Genomic DNA, 21522 nt, shown 5'->3' with positions numbered 1-21522 from the left:
GGAATTTGGATTGAATAATTTATTCCCTGTATTATGATAGTAATGGGAGCAAATACACAATTTTTTATTAATAAAACAAAAAAAGATGAAAAACAGAAGCAACAAATGAAGACATCCATACTGCCCATAATACATCAGCCATGCGATCAGAAAACCCATTTCTAAAGAACAACGGTTGCTGGTGTCCGAGTTTTATTGCATTCATCGGGGGAAAGGGAGATGGTTGGAATGAAAAAGATCCATCAGTCTTCTGACAGGAAGATGTTATAAGGGGGCTCCAACCCCAATGGGTACGCCTCTTGTTACCACCTTTGGAGCAGAAGATGAAGGGGAGAGAGAGCTTCTCCCTATGGCCTCATGGCTTCTTGTGAGACAGATCAGTCCAGCCAGATACAGAGCAAAGCAGCTTTGCATCACCACAGGCCAGTTGCTGGTGCCCACCTTTATGTTTAAAAAAAAAAAAAGTGGAAGCCTCAAGAGGGATGGAGGATACCAAGAAGAATGGGTGCCTTGGCCCCAGAGGCATTGTAGCGAGGGGAAGATAATATATCTCATCAGGGTTCTCAACATTATGAGAATATCACACATCAACTCAACTATCTTTGGAGGGGCTGAGTGATTGAGTTATGGCTCTGACTCCTCTCTGGGGGTGGAGAGTGAAGATGACAAAGAAGGCCATCTGTCCCCTAGGAGACACAGTTGCAGTATAAGACAGGACAGAAGAGAACAGAAAAACAAATCCAACTGGAAAAAAGGGGAGGGAGAAGGAAGTGTGCTAGGCACACACATCCAGGGAGTAGGGGAAGTTCCCACACTTGAGGCCTCCATCCTCTTGAAATGACCAGAATTGATCCAAGTAGAGATATTCCTTTCTTCTGGAAATAAACCTTGGGGATGGCTAGGCAGGATGAAAGGAAATTTAACATGGAGAATGAATCTTACACCCTGGCCCATCATCCCAGCCTCCAAAACTGGCCACAAACCCACTGAAGGGTTCCAGTCCCAGGAGAGGTGTGAGGTTCTGGTGAAGAGCAGCAGTAGTCAAACACCTTCCCCCAGGCTTGAATGATTTTGGCCATCTCTGGGCTCCTGTGCCCAGATGTAGAGATGAGTGGAGATGGAATTGAGGTGAGGGAAGAGATTACTCAATCTTTGACAGAGACCCAATCCAATTCTCTGCATAATCACAAGAGTTCTCTTAGGTCCCACCTCTGTGAGGTGCCAGGTTGCTGACCCACTCTTTACCCCACCTGGGTAGGACTGGCCATATTCCATCGTGTGTGTGCATGCCTGCACCCACATCTGTAGTATCCTGACTGTCATCCATCCTAGGGCCCACCAGGAGGGAAGCATGCCATAGTGAGTTCTATAAAGTTATCAGCAAAATTCAGACACTTTTAGTTCATCCCACACAGCAACGTGCATCCAGAGTAGTTGCTTGAGCCAGGTCCATCTGTCCAGTCAGGTCCTGAAGATGACAAACAACCCCCTTCCCCTAGCTCCTATATCATAGAAACAACAGGAGATATTACAAAGATCAAGGCACTTGGGAGAGAGTCAACAATGACATTCTAATACTACAAGCAGACTTCTTGTGGGGAGGGAGAGGGAAGAAAAATGGGCAAAGGGGGAAAAGGGACAATGTATTTCTGAGGGTCAGAAACAGCCTACTCAACAGGATGGAGTTATCTGGATGGAAGGAGCCTGCAGCCTGAATTTAGCAAAGGAATAAGAGAAGTGGTGGCTAGAATATCCACAATTCCCCCAAGCGTCTCAGAACCCCACCACCTTGAACATCAGAGAGAATCAGGCAGTCTCTTAGGCAAAGATGTTGGTAATAAAATCCAGGAATCGCTTAGCATACTGCTCCGGATGGACAGTAGAGATCTCTGCCCCAGCCTGTGAGAGAAGATATGGAACAATGTGTCAGGCCACCCTAGCACCCGTCCCCATCACCCCCACCCAATCTACCCCAGACCACTTCCATTCTTTTGCCACCCCATTGCTCTGGCACAAGAGGCTGTCTCTTCCCAAAGAATAGTCAAGACAGGAAAGGAAAGGCTTTCGGGAACTCTCACCCCATGCTTGACAGTTTTGGCTGCATGAGCTGCTTTCTTCTTGGCATCATACTGTGTAAGGATATCAATGAGGCCCATGAAATAGACCTCCTTCTGGGGGGCTCCTGGGAGAGAGACCAACGATTCAGAGCAGGTTTAGTTCCAATTCCCTTTCTCCAGGAACCAGTCAGTTTTGTTCTGAAAAGCTCATCAGGCTCTCCCCCACCACTCTGGTCTCTGTCCTTCAGGAACAATCCCCTCTCCACCCTTAAATTGTCCCGGTTCTCTCACCTTCAGCACTCCGGATGGCATAGACATCAATGAAGGACTCAAACTCTCCTGGGCCCAGGGGCCGATGGGAATGGATGTAGCCTCCGATACCCTCTGGGGAGGTGCCATAGGAGCCCACCAGAGCAGGAGGTCCAGTCAGGCTGCAGTCCCCATCCACCTCTGACTCATCCTCCCGCACGGGCCCTTCCTCCTCTGGTTCAGAGCCCCGAATGATGTCGTGGATGCCCAGCAGAAGGCTGTAGTCCATGATCTTCAGCTGCACTAGAAACTGAGACCCACTGACAAATCAGACACCTCTCTCTCATTCTTCACTGCTAGGTATCACCCCGTACCTGTACCTTTGAATTTCTGGGGCCCTCCTGGAGAAAGGAAGTGTAAAAATTAAGGTTGCAGGGCATACCACTGCCCTTTAGTGCCTACATGTCCTGGTATCTAAGATCATCCTTTTAGCTTATTCCAGCCACCCCTTCCGTGGGTCAACTCCAGGGGTTTTTCATGTCTCATACTAAACCCCCATACATGCAGAGGACCTGAAGAATAAAGGGAAGGGGTAGAGCTCCCTTATACTGTGAATGAAAGAGACAACTACCCTCTAGGTAGCAAAAAAAGGAAAGCCATTTCCCAGAGCACCCAATCATCACCTCCACATCTCTCTTTAGCTTCTCCAGAAATATTTTCTTCTCTTCTTCACCAATATATACTTTCTGGTTCTTGTTGAGAAAGTCTATATCCTTAAGGGTGGGCAATTCTTTAACCTAAGAATAGGTAAAGGGACATCTTGGGAGCATATCCCTTTCCCAAGGTCTCAAAATCCCACCTTCTGTCTAGGGCTTTATGCTAGCTCAGTTAGATCTCATCTAACTCCACATTGTGATGCTTCCCTGGTTTGTTCTCACCTCCAGTGACTTCCACAGACTCAGTCACTACAGCTGTATCCCCAATCACATCCCACTACTCTCTGCTTATGGTTTTCAGTCAAGACCCTCCAGGCTGACTTTTTTTTTTTTTTTTTTTTTGAGATAGGATCTCGATCACTCTATTGCCCAGGGTGGAATGATAGTGGTGCGATCTCAGCTCACTGTAGCCTCAACCTCCCGGACTCAAGTGATTCTCCCACCTCAGTCTCCCGAGTAGCTGGGACTACAGGCACATGCCACCACGCCCAGCTAATTTTTTTGTTTTTTGTAGAGATTACGTTGCCCAGGCTGGTCTGGAACTCCTGGGCTCAAGCAGTCCTCCTGCCTTGGCCTTCTAAAGTGCTGGGATTACATGCATGAGCCACCTGCCAGGCCTGTGTCTTCTTAAGCAAAATAGCTGCTTGAATAAAATAACCCAGAATGGGAAGTGGAAGTTAAACATTTTGCTCTTCAAGTCTGGCATCCTCACCCATCCCCAAGCCTTCCATATGGAATAATCCATGCCAGTATTAAAGCAGCTGCTCCCACTGCCCCTTCCAAACAATCCCCGGATCAACAGAAGTTTACCCCCCTCTTCTTTTAAGTGGTTTAAGATAATAAATAGCTAGTAATCCCTATTCCTATATAGAGTGGCCTCTCCATCCTAAGAAGTTCCCCTCATCTGCCCTCCCTCATCCCTCATCCCTCACCCTAGCACATAAAATTACTATCACCTTTTCCTTATCGCTGGCTTCCCGGGACACTAGGGAACCCTGCAGAGAGACCCAAAGACCAAGTCAGTAGAAGTGGCTAAAAGAACAGTCAGAACCCAGCCCCTAAGATGAGTACTCAAACCCAGCCTTCTTTCCCTTAAAAGGAATCATCCAAAGACCTCCCAGGGTCTTCCCCATTCTCAGGCTATCAGGAGCCTCCCTCTAAGTCCGAAATATCCTCTTCTTACCTTTAGGTCATACTTCCTGTGCACAGGAAGACGGTGGCTAAACATATTGCGCATCACAAGCATGTAGCTGTCTTCATTGTCCACACTGACTCGGTACATCCCCAGGAACTGGGGCAGAAGTGTGTTGCCATGGCACTTCACAATGTACTATAGTGAAAGAAGGGGAAGGAATGGGGAGAGACTGAGTAGCAGATACACAAACAGTCCAGGGAAATTCAAACACTGCCATTCCAGGGTGGAGCAGAAGACTTGAAGTAGAGAGGTTACAAAGTCAAAAGTGGTAGAAGCTTCCCCAAAATGCTCCAGGTTATCCATGCCATTTCTGAATCTCCCTTTCCTCTGATTCTTTCCATTTTACATCTCTTAATTTTAAAGTGTTATCTCTCGATTCACCTTTATCATTCTTTGAGATGAGGGAGGTTAAGTGTTGTTATCCTTATTTTAGACCCTCTCTATATGCAAGTGGCACAGAATCAGGATTAGAACTTACATCTTATCAATTAAATCATTTTATCTAGAGCAGTGTTTCTTCATAGGCTAGATTCCCATAGTTTAAAATGTCTGCATCGGGTTGGGCTGTACTGTGTCATTCTGTCACTGGAATATAAACACAGATTTTTACACCTAAAAAAAAAAAAGTCTGCGTGATGGCCTACAATTTGGATTCTTTTTTCTTTTCTTTTTTTTTTTTTTTGGAGATGGAGTCTCACTCTGTTGCCCAGGCTGGAGTAAAGTGGCGCAATCTCGACACACTGTAACCTCTGCCTTCCAGGTTCAAGCAATTCTCCTGCCACAGCCTCCCAAGTAGCCGGGAGTACAGGTGCACACTGCCATGCTCCGCTAATTTTTTGTATTTAGTAGAGGTGGGGTTTCACTGTGTTACCCAGGCTGGTCTCGAACTCCTGAACTCAGGCAATCTGCCCAGCTCGGCCTCCCAAAGTGCTAGGATTACAGGCATGAGCCACTGCGCCCGGCCTACAACTTGGATTCTTTTTTGTTTGTTTGTTTGTTTTTGTTTTTTTGTTTTTTTTTTTGAGACGGAGTCTTGCTCTGTCACCCAGGCTGGAGTGCAGTGGCCGGATCTCAGCTCACTGCAAGCTCCACCTCCCGGGTTCATGCCATTCTCCTGCCTCAGCCTCCCAAGTAGCTGGGACTACAGACGCCCGCCACCTCGCCCGGCTAGTTTTTTTGTATTTTTAGTAGAGACGGGGTTTCACCGTGTTAGCCAGGATGGTCTCGATCTCCTGACCTCGTGATCCGCCCGTCTCGGCCTCCCAAAGTGCTGGGATTACAGGCTTGAGCCACCGCGCCCGGCCTGGATTCTTTTTAAAAAATTATCCTATTAAGCCAGGCTCACACCTGTAATTTAGCTACTTGGGAGGCTGAAGCAGGAGGATCGCTTGAGCCCAGGAGTTTGGGACCAGTCTGGGCAACATAGTGAGATCCTGTCTCTCAAAAAAAAAAAAAGAAAATTATTCCTTCAGTGCTTACCATCTCTCTTTCTGTGTGCTGCCTCTTTCTCTTCACAGCCAACCTTCTCAGAAAAGTAATCAGCAATAAATTCATCTCCTGTCTCTCATTCACACCTTGAATCACTGAAATCAGGTTTATACCTCATTTCTCCTCTGAAATCTCCCCCATATCCCTCAGTTGTCAAATCTAGTAAGTATTCTAGTCATTGTTGTATTTCAGCTTCGTGGCACTTGATCCTATTGACCAGTCTCTTCTTAAAACTCTCTTCATCTTCAGCTCTTATTATACCACCTTCCCAATTTTCCCCTCCTCTCTGTCCTCGAATCCTTTATGGAATGTAGTACAGCATAAATAACTAAAAGTGTCGATCTACTCTTAGTTTCCTTTATGGGCTCATCTCTTCACTTGCTCCTTTAGGTTGTCCTCAACTTTCTTTTCATTTCACTGCACACAACCTCCCTACGATAATCGTATCTATAGTCATGGTTTTAATGATCACTTATTCACATATAATTCTCAAACCTATACTCCCAGTCTAATCCTTTTTCCTGAATTCTATACCCATGCCCCAACCACTTACTGGACATCCTCATCTGGATGAATTGCAGAAACCTCAAATTCAGTATGTCCAAATCAGAACTTTTTTCCTCCAAAAATCTGTTCCTCTGTTTCTAATTTCTGGCAAATGGGCACCCAGTTATCCCTCACCAGGAACTTGGAGGCCCCTGTCTCTTAAATCTCAGTTCTCCCATAGGTCTTCCTTTCTATCCCGATCACCATCACTCCCTCAGGCCTTCACCGTTTCTACCCTGGACTATTAAAATTGCCTCCTAACTGGTATCCACCCTCCGAGTGTCACCTCCCACCAATCCATTCTCTAAAATGCTGTCATATTTTCTAAATATTTCTAAATTACAAATATATCATGCCCTTTGCAAAACCACCTTCAGGATAAAGCCCAAACTTCTTTGTGGGGCTTATAAGCCTCTTCACAATCTGGTTCCTGCCTATTTCCATAATATTATATCCCATCCAAATGAAATTTCTTGCAGTTTCCTAACGCCAAGTTCTCCCATGGCTCTGTACCTTACTAGTGCTATTTTCCTTTGCCTAGAATGCTCTTCCACCCTGTCCAATGGTTAATCTCTACTAGTCGTTCAAGGATCAACTCTTACAGTATCTCCTCTAAAAAACTCTGTTTAGCCTTCCAAGTTCACTTCTTTCCCCAGGTGAGTTAGGATGCTCTTCTCTAGCTTCAGAACATTCTGTACAGACTTCTACTATTGTATATATCTTGCTGTGTGCTACTGAGTCACTGGTCACTGCCATTAGACCAAGGGATCTGTAAGGGCCACAAATGTTTCATTTACCTCCTTCTCTACTGCCTAACATAAGGCCTAATAAGAGATATTCAATATTTGTTGCATAAACCGACGACTCCTTTTGGACTCTTGATGTATTCCCCTTGCTCACTGATTTTGGTGAAATTTTTCCTTCAGTAGAGACATTCAAGAAGAGTGTTTTTACTGCCAAAACATTCCATAAACTCCACACTCCAAGTCAATCTTTTGTTTAATCTTTTTTCTTTTTCTTTCTTTTTTTTTTTTTTTTAGACACAGTTTTGCTCTTGTTGCCCAGGCTGGAGTGCAAATGCATGATCTCAGCTCACCACAACCTCTGCCTCCCAGGTTCAAGTGATTCTCCTGCCTCAGCCTCCTGAGCAGCTGGGATTACAGGCATGAGTCACCGTGCCCAGCTAATTTTGTATTTTTAGTAGAGACAGGGTTTCTCCATGTTGGTCAAATTGGTCTCGAACTCCCGACCTCAGGTGATCCTCCCGCCTCAGCCTCCCAAAGTGCTGGGACTACGGGTGTGAGCCACTGCGCCTGGTCTGTAAATCTTATCAGACAGAATAGCTTCCCTCATCCCATTTAGGGCTAGATATGATTATGGTTTCTCTCTTCCAATGAGTTTTCTCCCCAGTCAGCATCTATTACTGATAGCAGCTGAGCTATATGTGAGTAGGGAGGAGAGGGAAAGAATGGGGCTAGAGAGAGGCCTGACCTGGTGATAGTTGGAGAGGTTGCTATGCATGTCAGCAATGTCCTCACTGGATACTTCTTTGATGACCAGAGTCCGATCGTAGGAGATAAGGAAGCGACCATCACTGCCTTCACTTTCGCTGGGGGGGTTTCGGGTAAGGGACACCTGGGGACACAGAATGGGCCAGAGGCTCTTTTCCTCCCCCTTTATATGCAGAAACAAGTCATAAGAAAATGGTCAGCTGAAAGTGGATGAATCCCTGGGGTAGGAGATTCAGCACAGGTTCCTCATCAGGTGTTCATATGTGGACTGAAAGAAACTGAATGCAAAATTCTTTTTTTTTTTTTATTTTTTGACAAGGAGTCTCACTCTGTCACCCAGGCTGGAGTGTAGTGGTGCGATCTCAGCTCACTGCAATCTCCACCTCCCAAGTTCAGGCAATTCTCCTGCCTCAGCCTCCCAAGTAGTAGGGACTACAGATGTGCACCACCACACCCAGCTAATTTTCATATATTTAGTAGAGACGGGGTTTTGTCATGTTGGCCAGGCTGGTCTCAAACTCCTGACCTCAGGTGATCTGCCCACCTCGGCTCCCAAAGTGTTGGGATTACAGGCGTGAACCACCACTCCCGGCCAAAATTCTTAATGTATCTACATCTTTTCCCCCAAGGACAAGGTTTATAGTTTTCATTTAATTTTTGAAAATGCTGCAATCACAAAAAGGTAAAGAATCATATTTGCCAAGGCTTCTCATTTCTCCAAATATGGCTGTCCCAAACAGTACTCCTCAGTTGCTGGGGAGAAAGGGCTACCCTCACCCCTTAATGGACTCTCACCAAGTAATCTTGGTCATCAATGCCAAATCGATCACGGAGGTTCCTGAAGACCTGGGGACAATACTCCTTGAACTTGAAATGACTGGGTAGATTTTCCCTGAAATTCAGGTTTTCAAAGTAAGAAAACAAACAATATTACATTTACATACACTTGGTAGTTTATAGTGTACCTTCAGACATATTACGTCCTTTGATTCTCATAAAACTCTGTTAGGTCCTTTATTTATTTTTTATTATTATTATTTTTTGAGACAGAGTCTCACTCTGTTGCCAGGTTGGAGTGCAGTGGTGCAATCTCGGCTCACCGCAACCTCTGTCCCCTGGGTTCAAGCAATTCTCCTGCCTCAGCCTCCCAAGTAGCTGGGACCACAGGCATGTGCCACCATGCCTGACTAATTTTTTGTATTTTTAGTAGAGACACGGTTTTGCCATATTGGCCAGTCTGGTCTCGAGCTCCTGACCTCAAGTGATCCACCTGCCTTGGCCTCCCAAAGTGCGAGGATTACAGGCATGAGCCACCACGCCTGGCCCTTGCGAGGTTCCGATAAAAAATATATTATTTCCATTTTATAGAAGGGAAGACTGTCTCAGAGTGACTCAGTGATCTGCCTAAGTAACATGGTTGGTAAGTGGTATAGTAGAACCAGGATCTACTACCCATCCAAACAGCAGCCATTTCCCAAATCTCAAGCAAGTCAGAGGCATTCCAAAGTCAGCAACAGACACCACTGTTTTGAATGGCATCTTCTTTTACTAGGAGGGCTTAGAGAACTCAAGTTTTTCTTTCAAGGAGTCCCTGTCAGAAGCTAATGGTTCTCATGGCATCTCCAAAGTCACAAGCAGAAAAAGAGAGAAAGAGCAGGTATCTGCACATATTTACTCTATGGAATTGCCAGGCTACAGGGCAGATAACACTGATTCATATAAGGATATAGGGAACACCAGAAATTATTCTCATGGTTTCCTTGCACAAAACTAATTTCTGCATTTGGGAAGGATGTTAAATTTTTAGCTCACTGAAACTTTTAAAATTACTTATTACTCCATTCTGAGAAGGTTGACATGAGAATGGCAAGGATCATCACTTACCTGTGGAAAAGGTGATTGTTGACCTTGATCTTGGAGCTGGCCTTAAAGTCATCTGGCAGTAGCATCACTGGGAGAGGCACCTGGCTGAGCTCATTGATCTGATAAACCAAAGCACGAATAGGGAAGCCATAGGGAAGGGTGTGGAGAGCTACCCACACACTGTGTCTGGGCAACAGTCACGCAAGGGCCACTCAAACCCCATTCCTTTAAAAACACTGGCTATGCATATGCTTGACAGAAGTGAGAGAATGTGTCTAACCCTTCTGCTGCCCAAGAAGGACTACAGTAAGCAACTCTCACACACAGCCCCCAACACGCCCACCCTGTGGAACTTCATGCTCACAACAGTCATTTTATATTAGGCTAACCCTGTAAGGAACTCAGGACTATTTTTAAAGCTGTGAGAAATTCTAGAAAAAAAAAAAAAAAAAAAAAAAACTCTGCAAACTCAAGGCAGCTACATGTTCCATTAGAAAAAGAAAAAAAAGGCATTTTTAATATGCACAAGAACATTAATGGGATTCTGTGGGGCCAACCGCAGCAAAAAGGATAAGTGTCCAGATCCTGCAAAAGGCATCTCTTTGCAAACAGGACCAGTCTTCCTAGACCACTCTGACCCAGTTGTTTGCAGTAGGCCCCCACCTGTCTAGGTGTAAGGTAAAGGAAGAGCAGCTGATTTCAGAGTGAATGCAGGCAATCAGAGGCTATGAACTCATTAAGGCATCTGTTTCCTAAAGCCAAACTAACCCACAGCCCAAAGGACACAAGCATCACATGCTCTCCTCAGCCCCCAGGATCTGCAGTCTGCTAATTCAGGGTAGAAAGGGAGCTCTGGTACTTAGAAATCCTGAGTTGTAGTTTCTCCTTGGTGTTGCCACAGTATCTTTCACCTGCCTTTTTTTACTGCATGACTCCAATCACTAGTTTATGTAAGTTCACCCATCCAGATTGCAAGCTCTTCAGGAGCAAGGGCTCATTCTAGTCGTCTGCATCTCTCAGGTGTCTAACTAGCACAATGTTTGGCACACAGTGATCCTGACCTGTCTATTAACTGAATAAATGAATGCCTTACCTATCCTTACTAGATCATTCCACAGAGGCTATGAACTGCAGTCTAACCTAAATCACACACACTGCAGTGCAACCAACTCCTCCCGTTCTCAGTAGAAAAGGAGGACAGAACATATTCCTCCAGACAAAAAAAAAAAAAAAGCCACTTGAGATTCTGAGCCTAAAATTCAGCTACAGCTCCTCCTGCCCCCTCCTCTCCACCTGCTAGGCAAGCTGAATCATCACTAAGACATATGTTCAAGGAATTTCTCCATTCCAAACACTTGAAGTAGATGTGTGTTGGCAGAGGGTGGGGTGCTGGGGCTAGAGTATATATACCTAGGGAAGCTGAGGTAGGTCTTACATGTAACTCCCCCAATCCTTAACAAGGGAAAACCCTCCCTGTTAAGCATCCCACAGGGAATGGATGAATCACCTGGAAGGTACATATGAGAGGCAGTCCTACCTCCATCAGCCTTCCCCATACCAAGTGCCTTCCACTGAATACTCACTAAGAGCTTACCTCCCGGAGAGCCACAAATCCAAAAGGGATCCGACTGGCCACAAACAACATTCTTAATTTGTGGTTAAGAAAATCTTTACCACAAATTAAAAATGTGACAGAACGGATATTCTTCCTCGCAACTTCCATCTCCACAGCCTAGCCAAGACCATAATCATTCAAGAACGTTGATTTCGAAAATATTCGGTGTCACATTCGAGATCACTGCATTTCTCCCACTCCAGACCTGATGGAAGATGGGTAATGGCTGTGCTTCTTTCAGCTGAGGTATCCTCAGGAAAGGGGATGGAGGCCTCCTCCTAACTCCCAGAGCAGTTTCCTGCTTCAAAAGTTCACCACAATAGTGACCGCAGGAACAGAGCTCCTCAGCCTTCTCTTTGGTCAACAATCGCCACCACCTACACCAAACACGATCGCTCCAGCCAGCGATAAGGATGCAGTTAAGACCAAAGGCATATATACATAAGTCCTAAGAGAGTGCAACTTCTAGCTCAAGGTGGGGTAGCTTCTCTGAAATGCTGTACCTCTGGAAGGGAAAGGAAGGGACAAGCAGGATTAGAAAGTCCAGGAAACCTGGAGCTTCACCGAGACAAAGCCAAGATTCAAAAGCCAAGGACCGGGGCTGGGAAGCAAGGTGGAAAGCAAAGTGAAAGAACTTCATCCATCTATTCCCCTCGGCCTCTCACCCTCCACCTACACTCTCACCAACAACCACCGGAGAAAAAGCCACTCCCCCTAATGTCCTCCCCGCTTGCGCCTGGTCCTGGTCAGTCCCTGTAGCCTGGGGCTGAAGCTAGACATGGCAGGAAGGAGTCAAAGTACAGGGAGCTGGATTTCACGGGGGGAAGGTGGAACTAGAGTGGAGCAGTAAAGGACTGATGGGGAGAAGAAAGCCCAGTCAGAAAACCTGCTGGGGGAACACCTGGGGATTGGTGGGCAGGGACCAAGACAGCCCGGGGGAGGGGAGTGGCACTGCGTGGGGCTACGGAGGCTGGAGCCTGGATTACGCACGCCTCGGAGCCGAGGGGTTTGGACGGGACTGCAGGGGTCTAGGGCTGGTTCTCACCGAGTGGGCTACGCCCCACAGGAACACACCCATCAGCGGGTCGGCCGCCCGGAACACCTTCACCTTCTGCTGCACAAAATGCTTCTTCTTGGTTTTGGAGGCAAAGCCGAAACCTGGGCCGGGGCCTGCTGTCGCCGCCTGTACCGTGGCTGGTGGGACCGAGGAGGACGCCATAGTCTCCCGCGCAACCGACCAAGTGGAAGCCGGAGCCGGCAGCAATCCAGGAGCCCGACCCCGGAAGCGGCGCTCACCTGCGCCGCTGTCACGTGACCGGAGGCCGGACAACAGACGCGCGAACAGGGAGGGGCGGGACGGGGCGGGGCGACGCTGGCCCCGCCCCCGGCGCCTGCCTGCCCAATGTCCCCGCAGTGTGTGGGCTCACCTGGCGTGCGGGATCCCTGTAAGCTGACGACGGAAGCGGCGCGCGAAGCCCCTCGACCTGTCAACTAGGAGATCGTGGTGCGGCCTGGGTTGGCCTGATTGACTCCCAAGGTCTAGGGCTTCTTTGCTGCAAAGTGGCCGCCTTCTGGCTTTGCCCAGTTTCTAATGAGTAACCTCGGACCTGATGCTAATGCGAAAGCATTCTTACCGAATGGGGGTTGGGAAGGGGAGGGTTTTGAAAACCCAAAATTCTTATCGGTGGTCTCAGGCGTCTTGAAATTCATTCATTCGTTTAACAAGTATTTATTGAGCACTTACTTGTACTAGGTCCTGGTCTAGGGGCTGATTTTCCTTTTATTAAAGCAGAGGATAGGACAGTGACTGCTCTGAAGTAGCTGGGAGTCTAATGGCACTGGTTGGCCAGTGGAGATCAAGTTTGCGGTATGCGAGGTATGAGCTATCCTAGAGCTGTGTATGAAGCAAAGCCAGTGATACAAAGAAAGGAAGTGTGGCTGGTCAGGGAAGGCTTCAAAGAGGATAGAGACTTTACTGAGTTTGGAAGGGTGGGTAGAGTTCAGGAATAGAGGTTAAAAGGTTTTCTAGACAGAGAGAACAGCATACAAAGATATGGAGAGAAGAAAGAATGAGGCCAGGTGCGGTGGCTCACGCCTGTAATCCCAACACTTTGGGAGGCCGAGGCGGGAGGATCACCTGAGGTCAGGAGTTCAAGAACAGCTTGGCCAACATGGTGAAACGCCGTCTCTACAAAAATACAAAAATTAGCTGGGCATGATGGCAGGTGCCTGTAGTCCCAGCTACTTGGGAGGCTGAGGCAGGAGAATCGCTTGAACCCAGGAGGCAGAGGTTGCAGTGAGCTGAGATCATGCCATTGCACTCCAGCCTGGGCAACAGAGCAAGACTCTGTCTCAAAAAAAAAAAAAAAAAAAAAAAGCCCGATGCGGTAGCTCACAACTGTAATCCCAGCATTTTGGGAGGCCGAGGTGGGCAAATCACCTGAGGTCAGGAGTTGTGGGCGAAGGATTACCCAGGTGCCGAGGCAAGAGACTGAAGGCACAAACTGTTGCAGTATAATAAAATAGAATAAAGAATAGTTATAATACAAATTAGATATAGAGATGATTATAGACAATTATCAATCATTAGTATAAACATTATTATTATTATTATTTTTTTTTTTTTTTTTGAGACAGAGTGTCGCTCTGTCGCCCAGGCTGGAGTGCAGTGGCCAGATCTCAGCTCACTGCAAGCTCCGCCTCCCGGGTTCACGCCATTCTCCTGCCTCAGCCTCCCGAGTAGCTGGGACTACAGGTGCCTGCCACCTCGCCCGGCTAGTTTTTTGTATTTTTTAGTAGAGACGGGGTTTCACCGTGTTAGCCAGGATGGTCTCGATCTCCTGACCTCGTGATCCGCCCATCTCGGCCTCCCAAAGTGCTGGGATTACAGGCTTGAGCCACCGCGCCCGGCCAGTATAAACATTATTAATCATTAGCTTTTAATATTACTCTTTGTTGCATTACTAATATAACCTAGGAATAACCAGCAGGTATAGGGCTAGGTGCTGAAGGGACATTGTGAGAAGTGACCTAGAAGGCAAGAGGTGAGCCCTCTGTCATGCCCGAATAAGGGCCGCTTAAGGGCTCCTTGGTCAAGCAGTAACACCAGTGCCTGGGAAGGCACCTGTTAGTGGACCGCAAAAGGGAGTCTCCCTTTCTTTGGAGGAGTAAGGGAACACTCTGCTCCACCAGCTTCTTGTGGGAGGCTGGATATTATCCAGGCCTGCCTGCAGTCATCCGGAGGCCTAAACCCCTCCCTGTGGTGCTGTGCTTCAGTAGTCATGCACCTTGTCCACTTTCATGTTCCTCCCGTACTCCTGGTTCCTCTTTGAAGTTCTTAGTAGATAGCAGTAGAACAAATAGTGAAATCTTAAAGTCTTTGATCTTTCTTGTAAGTGCATAGAAGAAAATGCTGGTGTATGCTGCCTTCCCTCTCTGCTTTGGCTACCTAAAAGGGAAGGGCCCCCGTCCCATGATCACGTGATTTGCTTGACCTTATCAATCACTTGGACAACTCACCCTTCTTACCCTGCCCCTTGTCTTGTATTCAATAAATATCAGCATGCCCAGCCATTCAGGGCCATTACCCATCTTCGCATCTTGGTGGTGGTGGTAGTGGTCCCCCAGGCCCAGCTGTTTTCTCTTTATCTCTTTGTCTTGTGTCTTTATTTCTTACAATCTCTTGTCTCCGCACACAGGGAGAACACCCACTAAGCCTCGTAGCGCTGGACCCTACAAGGAGTTCGAGACCAGCCTGATCAACATGGTGAAACCCCATCTCTACTAAAAATACAAAATTTAGCCAGGCATGGTGGCACACACATATAATCCCAGCTACTCAGGAGGCTGAGGCAGGAGAATCGCTTGAACCCGGGGGCGGGGGTGGGGGGCGGAGGTTGCAGTGAGCTGAGATCCTGCCACTGTACTCCAGCCTGGGCAACAGAGCAAGAATCTGTCTCCAAAAAAAAAAAGGACCACTCAGGCATGTTCCTGGAGGATGACTTGAGTATTGCAAAAGTTCAGGGACAGATAACAAACCAAAGCAGTGGCTGCTGTTTGAAAGAAGGGGATGGCATCTAAAGATGCAGTTTGATGTCAACTTGGAAAATTCATTTGAATGTGGGGGTTAAAGGAAAAGAGAGGCATTGAGAGTGAGTCTAAGGCTTCTGGCTAATGATGATGATGACATCAAAGAGACGATGGTGACATGAAAAGGAGCAGATTCAGAGGAAAGTGAGTTCGGTCTGGAATATGTTTGAGGCATCTTAGGTCAGTTGGACACATGCTCCCGCAGCTGAGCAGAATGGTCTGGACTGGGGATACAGATTTAAGAATTGTTGTGGAATATGCAGGCATGGATGACATGTCTTAGAAAGAGCAAGGAAGGAACCAAGGGCTGAGCCCTGGGATAGAGCAGCATTTAAGAGACTTGGGGAGGAAGACTCGGAAGGGTGGCCAGGGAAGTACAGGGAGCCAAGAGAGCAGGGTCACAGAAGCCAAGGGGAGATGAGTTTCAAGAAGGAAGGATTGAAGAAGTGTCATATGTCATGGACAGGTGAAGCGAAACAAGGACTGTTGTCCAAGAGAAATGTCCACCGTATTTGGTAACTAATGCCATTTGGAAAAGCAGTTTTGAGCAGAACAAGCAGCAGATCAAGGTGGGCTAAGGAATGAATGGGGGGTGAGGAAGTGGGGATGTGACGCTTGGGATGGTTTCCGGATATTTGGCTTTAAGAAAACAAGTAAGATAGAGAAACACATAGTAAAGGGAGGGACTCTTATGGGAGGGACCTTACAAGGAGATGAGATCACTGAGACAGGCATTAATAAAGAAGATGCACCAAGGCGGGCGGGTCACTTGAGGCCAGGAGTTTGAGACCAGCCTGGCCAACATGGTGAAAACCCATCTCTATTAAAAATGCAAAAATTAGCTGGGCATGGTGGTGTGCGCCTGTAGTCCCCCATACTTGGGAGGCTGAGGCAGAAGAACCGCTTGAACCTGAGAGGCAGAGGTTGCAGTGAGCCGAGATCGCGCCACTGCACTCCAGCCTGGGCAACAGAGCAAGACTCTTAAAAAAAAAAAAAAAAAGCTGCAAACTCCTCAAGTCTCCATCAATTTATCAGTTTTAGATATTTTATATATTTATAAATTGAGATTCTATATCAGTATCTCAAGAATGAAATATCTAGAAGGGATTCACTTTAGCCTAAAGAAAGGAGATTTATCACTTGTCAGAAGGGAGAAAGAAATTATATGTGCAGACACAGATAGGTAATTGTGTAGGTGCATGTGGGCAGGGGAGAAGATAAAGAATTTTAGGCTCAAGTGCCTTAGATGACAAAGTTGCTGCCTGAGAGAGGAGGGTGGAAAGGGTGTAGACGCTTGCTCTGGGACATAGGAAAGTGAGCAGCACCGAATGTTCTGGTAGGTTTGTAGACTCTTCAGTTTTATTTGCCCCAGTTTTTTGGGTGTGCAGTTTTCTCCATCTGAGAAGCTTTGAGGTGTGAGCAGAGAAGAGAGGTAGAGTATGCTTTAAAATGGGGATTGGAAGGGTGACTGTAGTGGATGATCTTGGGACAGGAGTATTGATCTGTTGGCTGTGGAGAGATGATGACACACTAGAGTGGGAAGGAATTGATGCCAGGACTGAGGCTGCTCTGGGTAAAAAATGAAAGAATAAGATATTGCTTTTGGTAAAAATTACAAACAGTGTAGATATCCACCAGTAGTAGACTGGTTGAATGAACTGTAGGATAAATGTGAAAAATTATATCTTAATGAGGTCAATTTGACATAAAAAGATCTCCAGGATATATTGTCAAGTGGGAAAAAAACCAAGCCTAAGTCTATAGAAAAACATCTGGAAGGATATATTCTATCAAGTTCCATTACATCCAAGGAAGGGAGTGAGATTGGGAAGGGATAAAGAATATTTACAACAATGTAGAGTCATCATTGAATTTATTTTATTTTAAAGATATCTATGTACACCAAGTAAATACACACAGGGGGTTGTGCAGTTTGGTTTGTCTTCCACGCTGGCATGCAAAATTTTGGCAGATGTGAGTGGGCAGGCCAGGCGCCCCTTGCAGTGACCCTGGCTCTGAAAGGGATGCGGTGAAGGTGGGGAGCAGGAGGAGGAGGAGGATGTAGTGTGAAGCTTCTGGTGAAGGGTTTGCGTGTGTGTTGTTTCTTTTTTATGTAAGCGAATTATATTTCCCTTACATCTTGCTAAAGAGAAGGCTGCTCCCTCTGTGTCATCTCTCTCCTCATCTGCGCTACACCCTCACATTTTCTTATGTGTTTTTAAAAGAACCATGTGGTGGCAACATTACATAAAACCCCCTGGATTCTTAAGTGCCCTGCTGGCAGTAAATATTAGCCTAAGTCCACAGGCCCACAGGAACCTTCCTTCTACCCTAGTGGGTCTGGAGACAGCGTGGCTTGTCTACCCCACCGTTGCCCTCTTTTCTGTGAGTTGCAGCTTTAGTGCTAGGAGCCAGATTGGACCGCCTTCCTCAGAACAATGGTTTTCAAACTACTCCACAGAATCCTCAGGGTCTCGTAGGACTGTTCAAGGGCTCATTCGCTGAGGAGGCTTTGAACAGTCAGTCCTAAGGACCCTGAGGATTCTTCCACCAAAAAAAGAAAGTGCAAACTGCCCAGGTCTGCATTACTTTATTTTTTATATTGGGGTTCTACGTAAGATTTGTTTTGAAAAGCGTTTAAAAATAATCACTGCTTTGGATTCATTCCACACTCCACTGGTATTTTTCCCCCTGCAGTTCTCCCTAACTGCTAAAAGGAGCTCAGCAGGTAAAGGGAGCAGGGCCTCTTTCCCTTGAAGGAGTCATGGGCCAGTACAGCCTGCGCTTACCGGCTGGCATTCCCACTCAGCTTCCTTTCCTGACTTAGAAGCTGGGTGATAGGCTGCCCAGGTGCTGGAGAATCTTGGTCTTCCTCCTAGAAAAGACTGGATATCAGGACACCAGACTTTCTCTCCTGGTTTGGACTGGCTAGTGACCTCCATCCCTGCGGTTACCTAGAAAACCACCTTAGCACCATGTGGAAGGAAAGGACCATGTGAAACTAAAACAATAGTCCTCTTCGGTGTGGGGGGTGCTGCATACGGGCTGAGAATGGCTGGGAGAAGAGCCCTCAGGGTCAAGCCTTAGAGCTCCCCGCCTCTTGAAAATCCACCCTGCCCCTTTCTTTAAAGTGCACTTAATACCAGATGGGGACATTAGAGAAGGAACTCTTTGTGGAGAAAAAAAAAATGTATATTGGGGAAAAGTCAGGCTCCAGCCTGAAAGGATGGCAACGAGAGAGAGAGATTTTGCCAATGAGCTGGAAGCCCCCAAACCAAAGGTGGAGATGGGAGGAGCATGCCGCCCAGTATGGAATGAGAAAGAAATCCAGCTCATTGCTTCCACTTGAGGGCACTGTGACCAAAAAAAAAAAAAAAAAAAAAAAAAAAAAAGACTCAGAAATTTCCCAGCCTATTCACCCACAAACCTAAGGAATCAATCATTTTGACTACACCTGCCTGTAACCATCTCCATGGAGAGATGAGCAGCCACTGACTGGCTGCTGGGAGCAGTCTGCCTCCTCCATTTTTCAAAATATTTTAAATCAACTCTGAGTTCTGGTCACAAGCTCTAGGGCAGGGAATATCAAAAGGAGCTTTGAAGAAAAAGGGAAATGGTCCCGTGAACAACCCATTTCTCAGTCCAGGGGAAAACAGGAAGAGGGAGGCAAAAGGCAGACTTTGTAGGGCAGAGGTAAACACCTGAATCCTTTGATTAAGGTGAGGGGTGTATGAAGAAAATTATATGTCTCAATTAGCAGCCCTTCCATTTTACCTTCCCCTGTGCTATATGTGAAAGAGGAGGGAGGAAGAGTCTATTTCTCTGTCTTATGATGCTAAGACATTCTTCTGCTTAAGGCTTTGTGTGCGTGTGTGCATGTGTGTGCATGTTTGTGTGTGCGTGTGTGTGTGTGTGAAGGGTCACAGCCCTCTAGCTCCCATTTTTCCTTTTGTCATCTCTGTGACCTCTACTCAGTGACTAACACCACTCAGTGTGAGACGAGTAGATGAGAAAGAAGAAACATTCACCCTCCTCCCTATTGCCCCAAATAAGGAAGGTAGACTATGCTTTGAAATTGCTAAATACATCAGTAGATACTTAGAGAATAAAACAGAAGAGAGACATAGCAGCAGCTTTTGATATATAGATACAGAGTACAAAGAGATACAGAGTAAGTAAGAGAAGACATCAAACATAGTACAGTCCAACAACAGGGGTTGGGGAGGGAGTTAGTATCAGAGACCACAGGTTTGCAGCATGCTGAGAGAAGAGGCCTCAGTCCCTCTTAGAAACTGGGAAAGAAAGAGAAAGAGGGTGTGAGGGCCCAGCTTGTAGCTCAACCAGGTGGCATCTGCACACACTTTGGTTTACTGTCCTGTTCCTTCAACACCAACAAGTAGACCCCCCTACCACTGCCCCCCACAACCCAGGCTTGCACCTCCATCCCTAGGCCTCCCCAACATCTCTTCCACATTCCTACTTCTCTGCTTCTCAGGCTTTTCTGTCTGTGTGTGCCCGATTTACTATTCTGGGAAACCCCTGGAGAGGGCTTAGCTTAGATTCAGCCCAGTAAGAGACTGGCCATGTTCTCTGTGCCACTTCTGGGCCCCAAAGCAACCTTGGTGAGAAACCTGGTGACACACAAGAACAAAGAAGGTTCCTGTGCTGCTAAAGGAAACACCTGGGGACAGATGAGGAAAAAGAGGGGCTTTTCCACCTCCACTGAGCAAGATGGGAGGGGAGCGCTGACTGACTTCGTGGGCAGCTTCCTAAAGCTTACTGGTGGCATATACAGATGGGAGGAGGATGGGACACAGGTGCAGGCGTAAAGCAAACATCGCCTTAGCTGGAGATGCCTTAGTTCCAAAAACACCTATCCATCCAAAATTATTTCAGGGCGGAGGAACAGGTGGGGTTGAGATGGCCCCCCAGGGTCTCTTGATAGATCTGCGGTCTACCACCCCTGTGTGGCTCTCATCTACAGCGGCCAAGCTCACTTCTTTGGACGTATGACAGTGACCCCTAGTGGCATAAAGACAGTACTGTGGTTACCGCTGTAGCCTAAGGGAAAGCAAAAGGGGGCACGGCAGGTCAGTGTCCAGGTTACATGGGGCAGCACAGGCGTAGCCCCCAGCAGGGGAAAGCAGGAGTTGAGGGGTAACTACATAGTAAAAGTTTTGAGGTGGTAAAAAAAAAAAAAAGCAGCAGCAGCAGCCGGAGAACCAAAGAGGCTGTCAGCAAGAAGGGAAGCAACCTGAGGCTGGTCCAAGGAAGCAGCCTGACGCTACCTGAAAGTGCAGGTACGCAGCCGTGGGTGTGGAAGATTAGCTGGCTGCTGTCTCTTGGTGGAGAGGGAAAAGCTTGGCCTGGTCCTCAGCCTCATAGCCACACGGCAGGTCACTCCTGGAGGAAGACACCCACCATGATCAGCTCCACAGAAATGAAAGTATTCCTGTCATCATCGTTACTCTGCTCTGAGAGCATCCCTGTGAGATCACAAAGGGCAGGGACTATTTGCGTTTTACAGGAATGCAGGGAAATTCAAGGCCAGAGGGACGTAAATGACTTGTCCAATGTCACAAGGCTCCCAAAGGTAGGCGAGAAACGCAGTCATCAGATGCCCATGATGTTTTCACCCAGACCTTATCACTGGAATAGGAAGAAGCAAGATGGGATTGGAGGAGGGGAGATATTCTGCACTGAGGCAGGGGAGTGACTGGATCTCCTGGACAACACAGTGATGAAAAGAATGAGTCTCACTCCCTCCTCCTTCCCCCAGGGATCCAGGAACCTCCAAGTGGGGCACAAGGGAAATTTAATCATTTCTTCTAGTCCCACCCAGAGAACCCAGGGGTAGTGGGGACTGTTGTACCTATTGTCATTGATATCTGTGGCATTTCCTGAAGAGATCATCATTGAGAACACAGGATTAGAAGAAGAAAAAAGGAGACTGGGTGTTAGAAACAGTTTGCCCAAACCCTCTCCCATCTTAATCCCTTAGAGAAAAAGATAAGCTGTGACACTTTCTCCTTAATTATCCCAAGCTATATCATTATTTTGTTTGAGAAAAAGTCTCCCCAGCCCCTCACTAAGGAGAGGAAAAGGGAACTGGAAGGTAAGGGCTGGGATTGGCATGGTAATAGGAGGAATTCACTCCGAGGCAGCCTGAGACCTAAAGGGCTGGGCAGTGCTC

At 47.0% G+C, this 21522-nt stretch overlaps 2 protein-coding genes across 6 annotated transcripts in view; both read right to left on the bottom strand.

Annotated features, from left to right (window-relative positions):
• Positions 1-4: 4 nt before the first annotated feature.
• On the bottom strand, positions 5-12557 carry PIP4K2C (phosphatidylinositol-5-phosphate 4-kinase type 2 gamma). Of its 5 annotated transcripts, XM_045365509.3 has the most exons (11): positions 12286-12557; positions 11220-11745; positions 9647-9744; positions 8558-8654; positions 7743-7886; positions 4206-4352; positions 3979-4017; positions 2990-3103; positions 2349-2616; positions 2079-2182; positions 5-1899 (listed from the first exon to the last, which is right to left on the bottom strand). In XM_045365509.3, exons 2-11 carry the CDS (start codon positions 11346-11348, stop codon positions 1819-1821), a joined length of 1221 nt encoding a protein of 406 aa, XP_045221444.2. In that variant the 5' UTR covers positions 11349-11745; positions 12286-12557; the 3' UTR covers positions 5-1818. The 5 variants fall into 5 exon arrangements, with proteins under 5 accessions (XP_045221444.2, XP_005571423.1, XP_045221445.1 ...); XM_005571366.3 differs by lacking the exon at positions 11220-11745; XM_045365510.2 differs by lacking the exons at positions 2990-3103; positions 11220-11745.
• Positions 12558-17185: 4628 nt separating this feature from the next.
• KIF5A (kinesin family member 5A) overlaps positions 17186-21522 on the bottom strand; it is a 37470-nt gene continuing 33133 nt past the window's right edge. Inside the window, exons 27-29 of the mRNA XM_005571347.4 lie at positions 21202-21229; positions 20618-20732; positions 17186-19621 (exon numbers count right to left, since the gene is read on the bottom strand). Of these exons, the coding sequence (XP_005571404.1) occupies positions 20654-20732; positions 21202-21229 (107 nt within the window). The 3' untranslated portion in view covers positions 17186-19621; positions 20618-20653. The remainder of the gene's footprint in view (positions 19622-20617; positions 20733-21201; positions 21230-21522) is intronic.

The sequence above is a fragment of the Macaca fascicularis genome, chromosome 11 (assembly GCF_037993035.2).
Source record: "Macaca fascicularis isolate 582-1 chromosome 11, T2T-MFA8v1.1".
NCBI classification, from domain to species: domain Eukaryota; kingdom Metazoa; phylum Chordata; class Mammalia; order Primates; family Cercopithecidae; genus Macaca; species Macaca fascicularis.
This window is presented reverse-complemented; position numbering and strand designations above follow the sequence as displayed.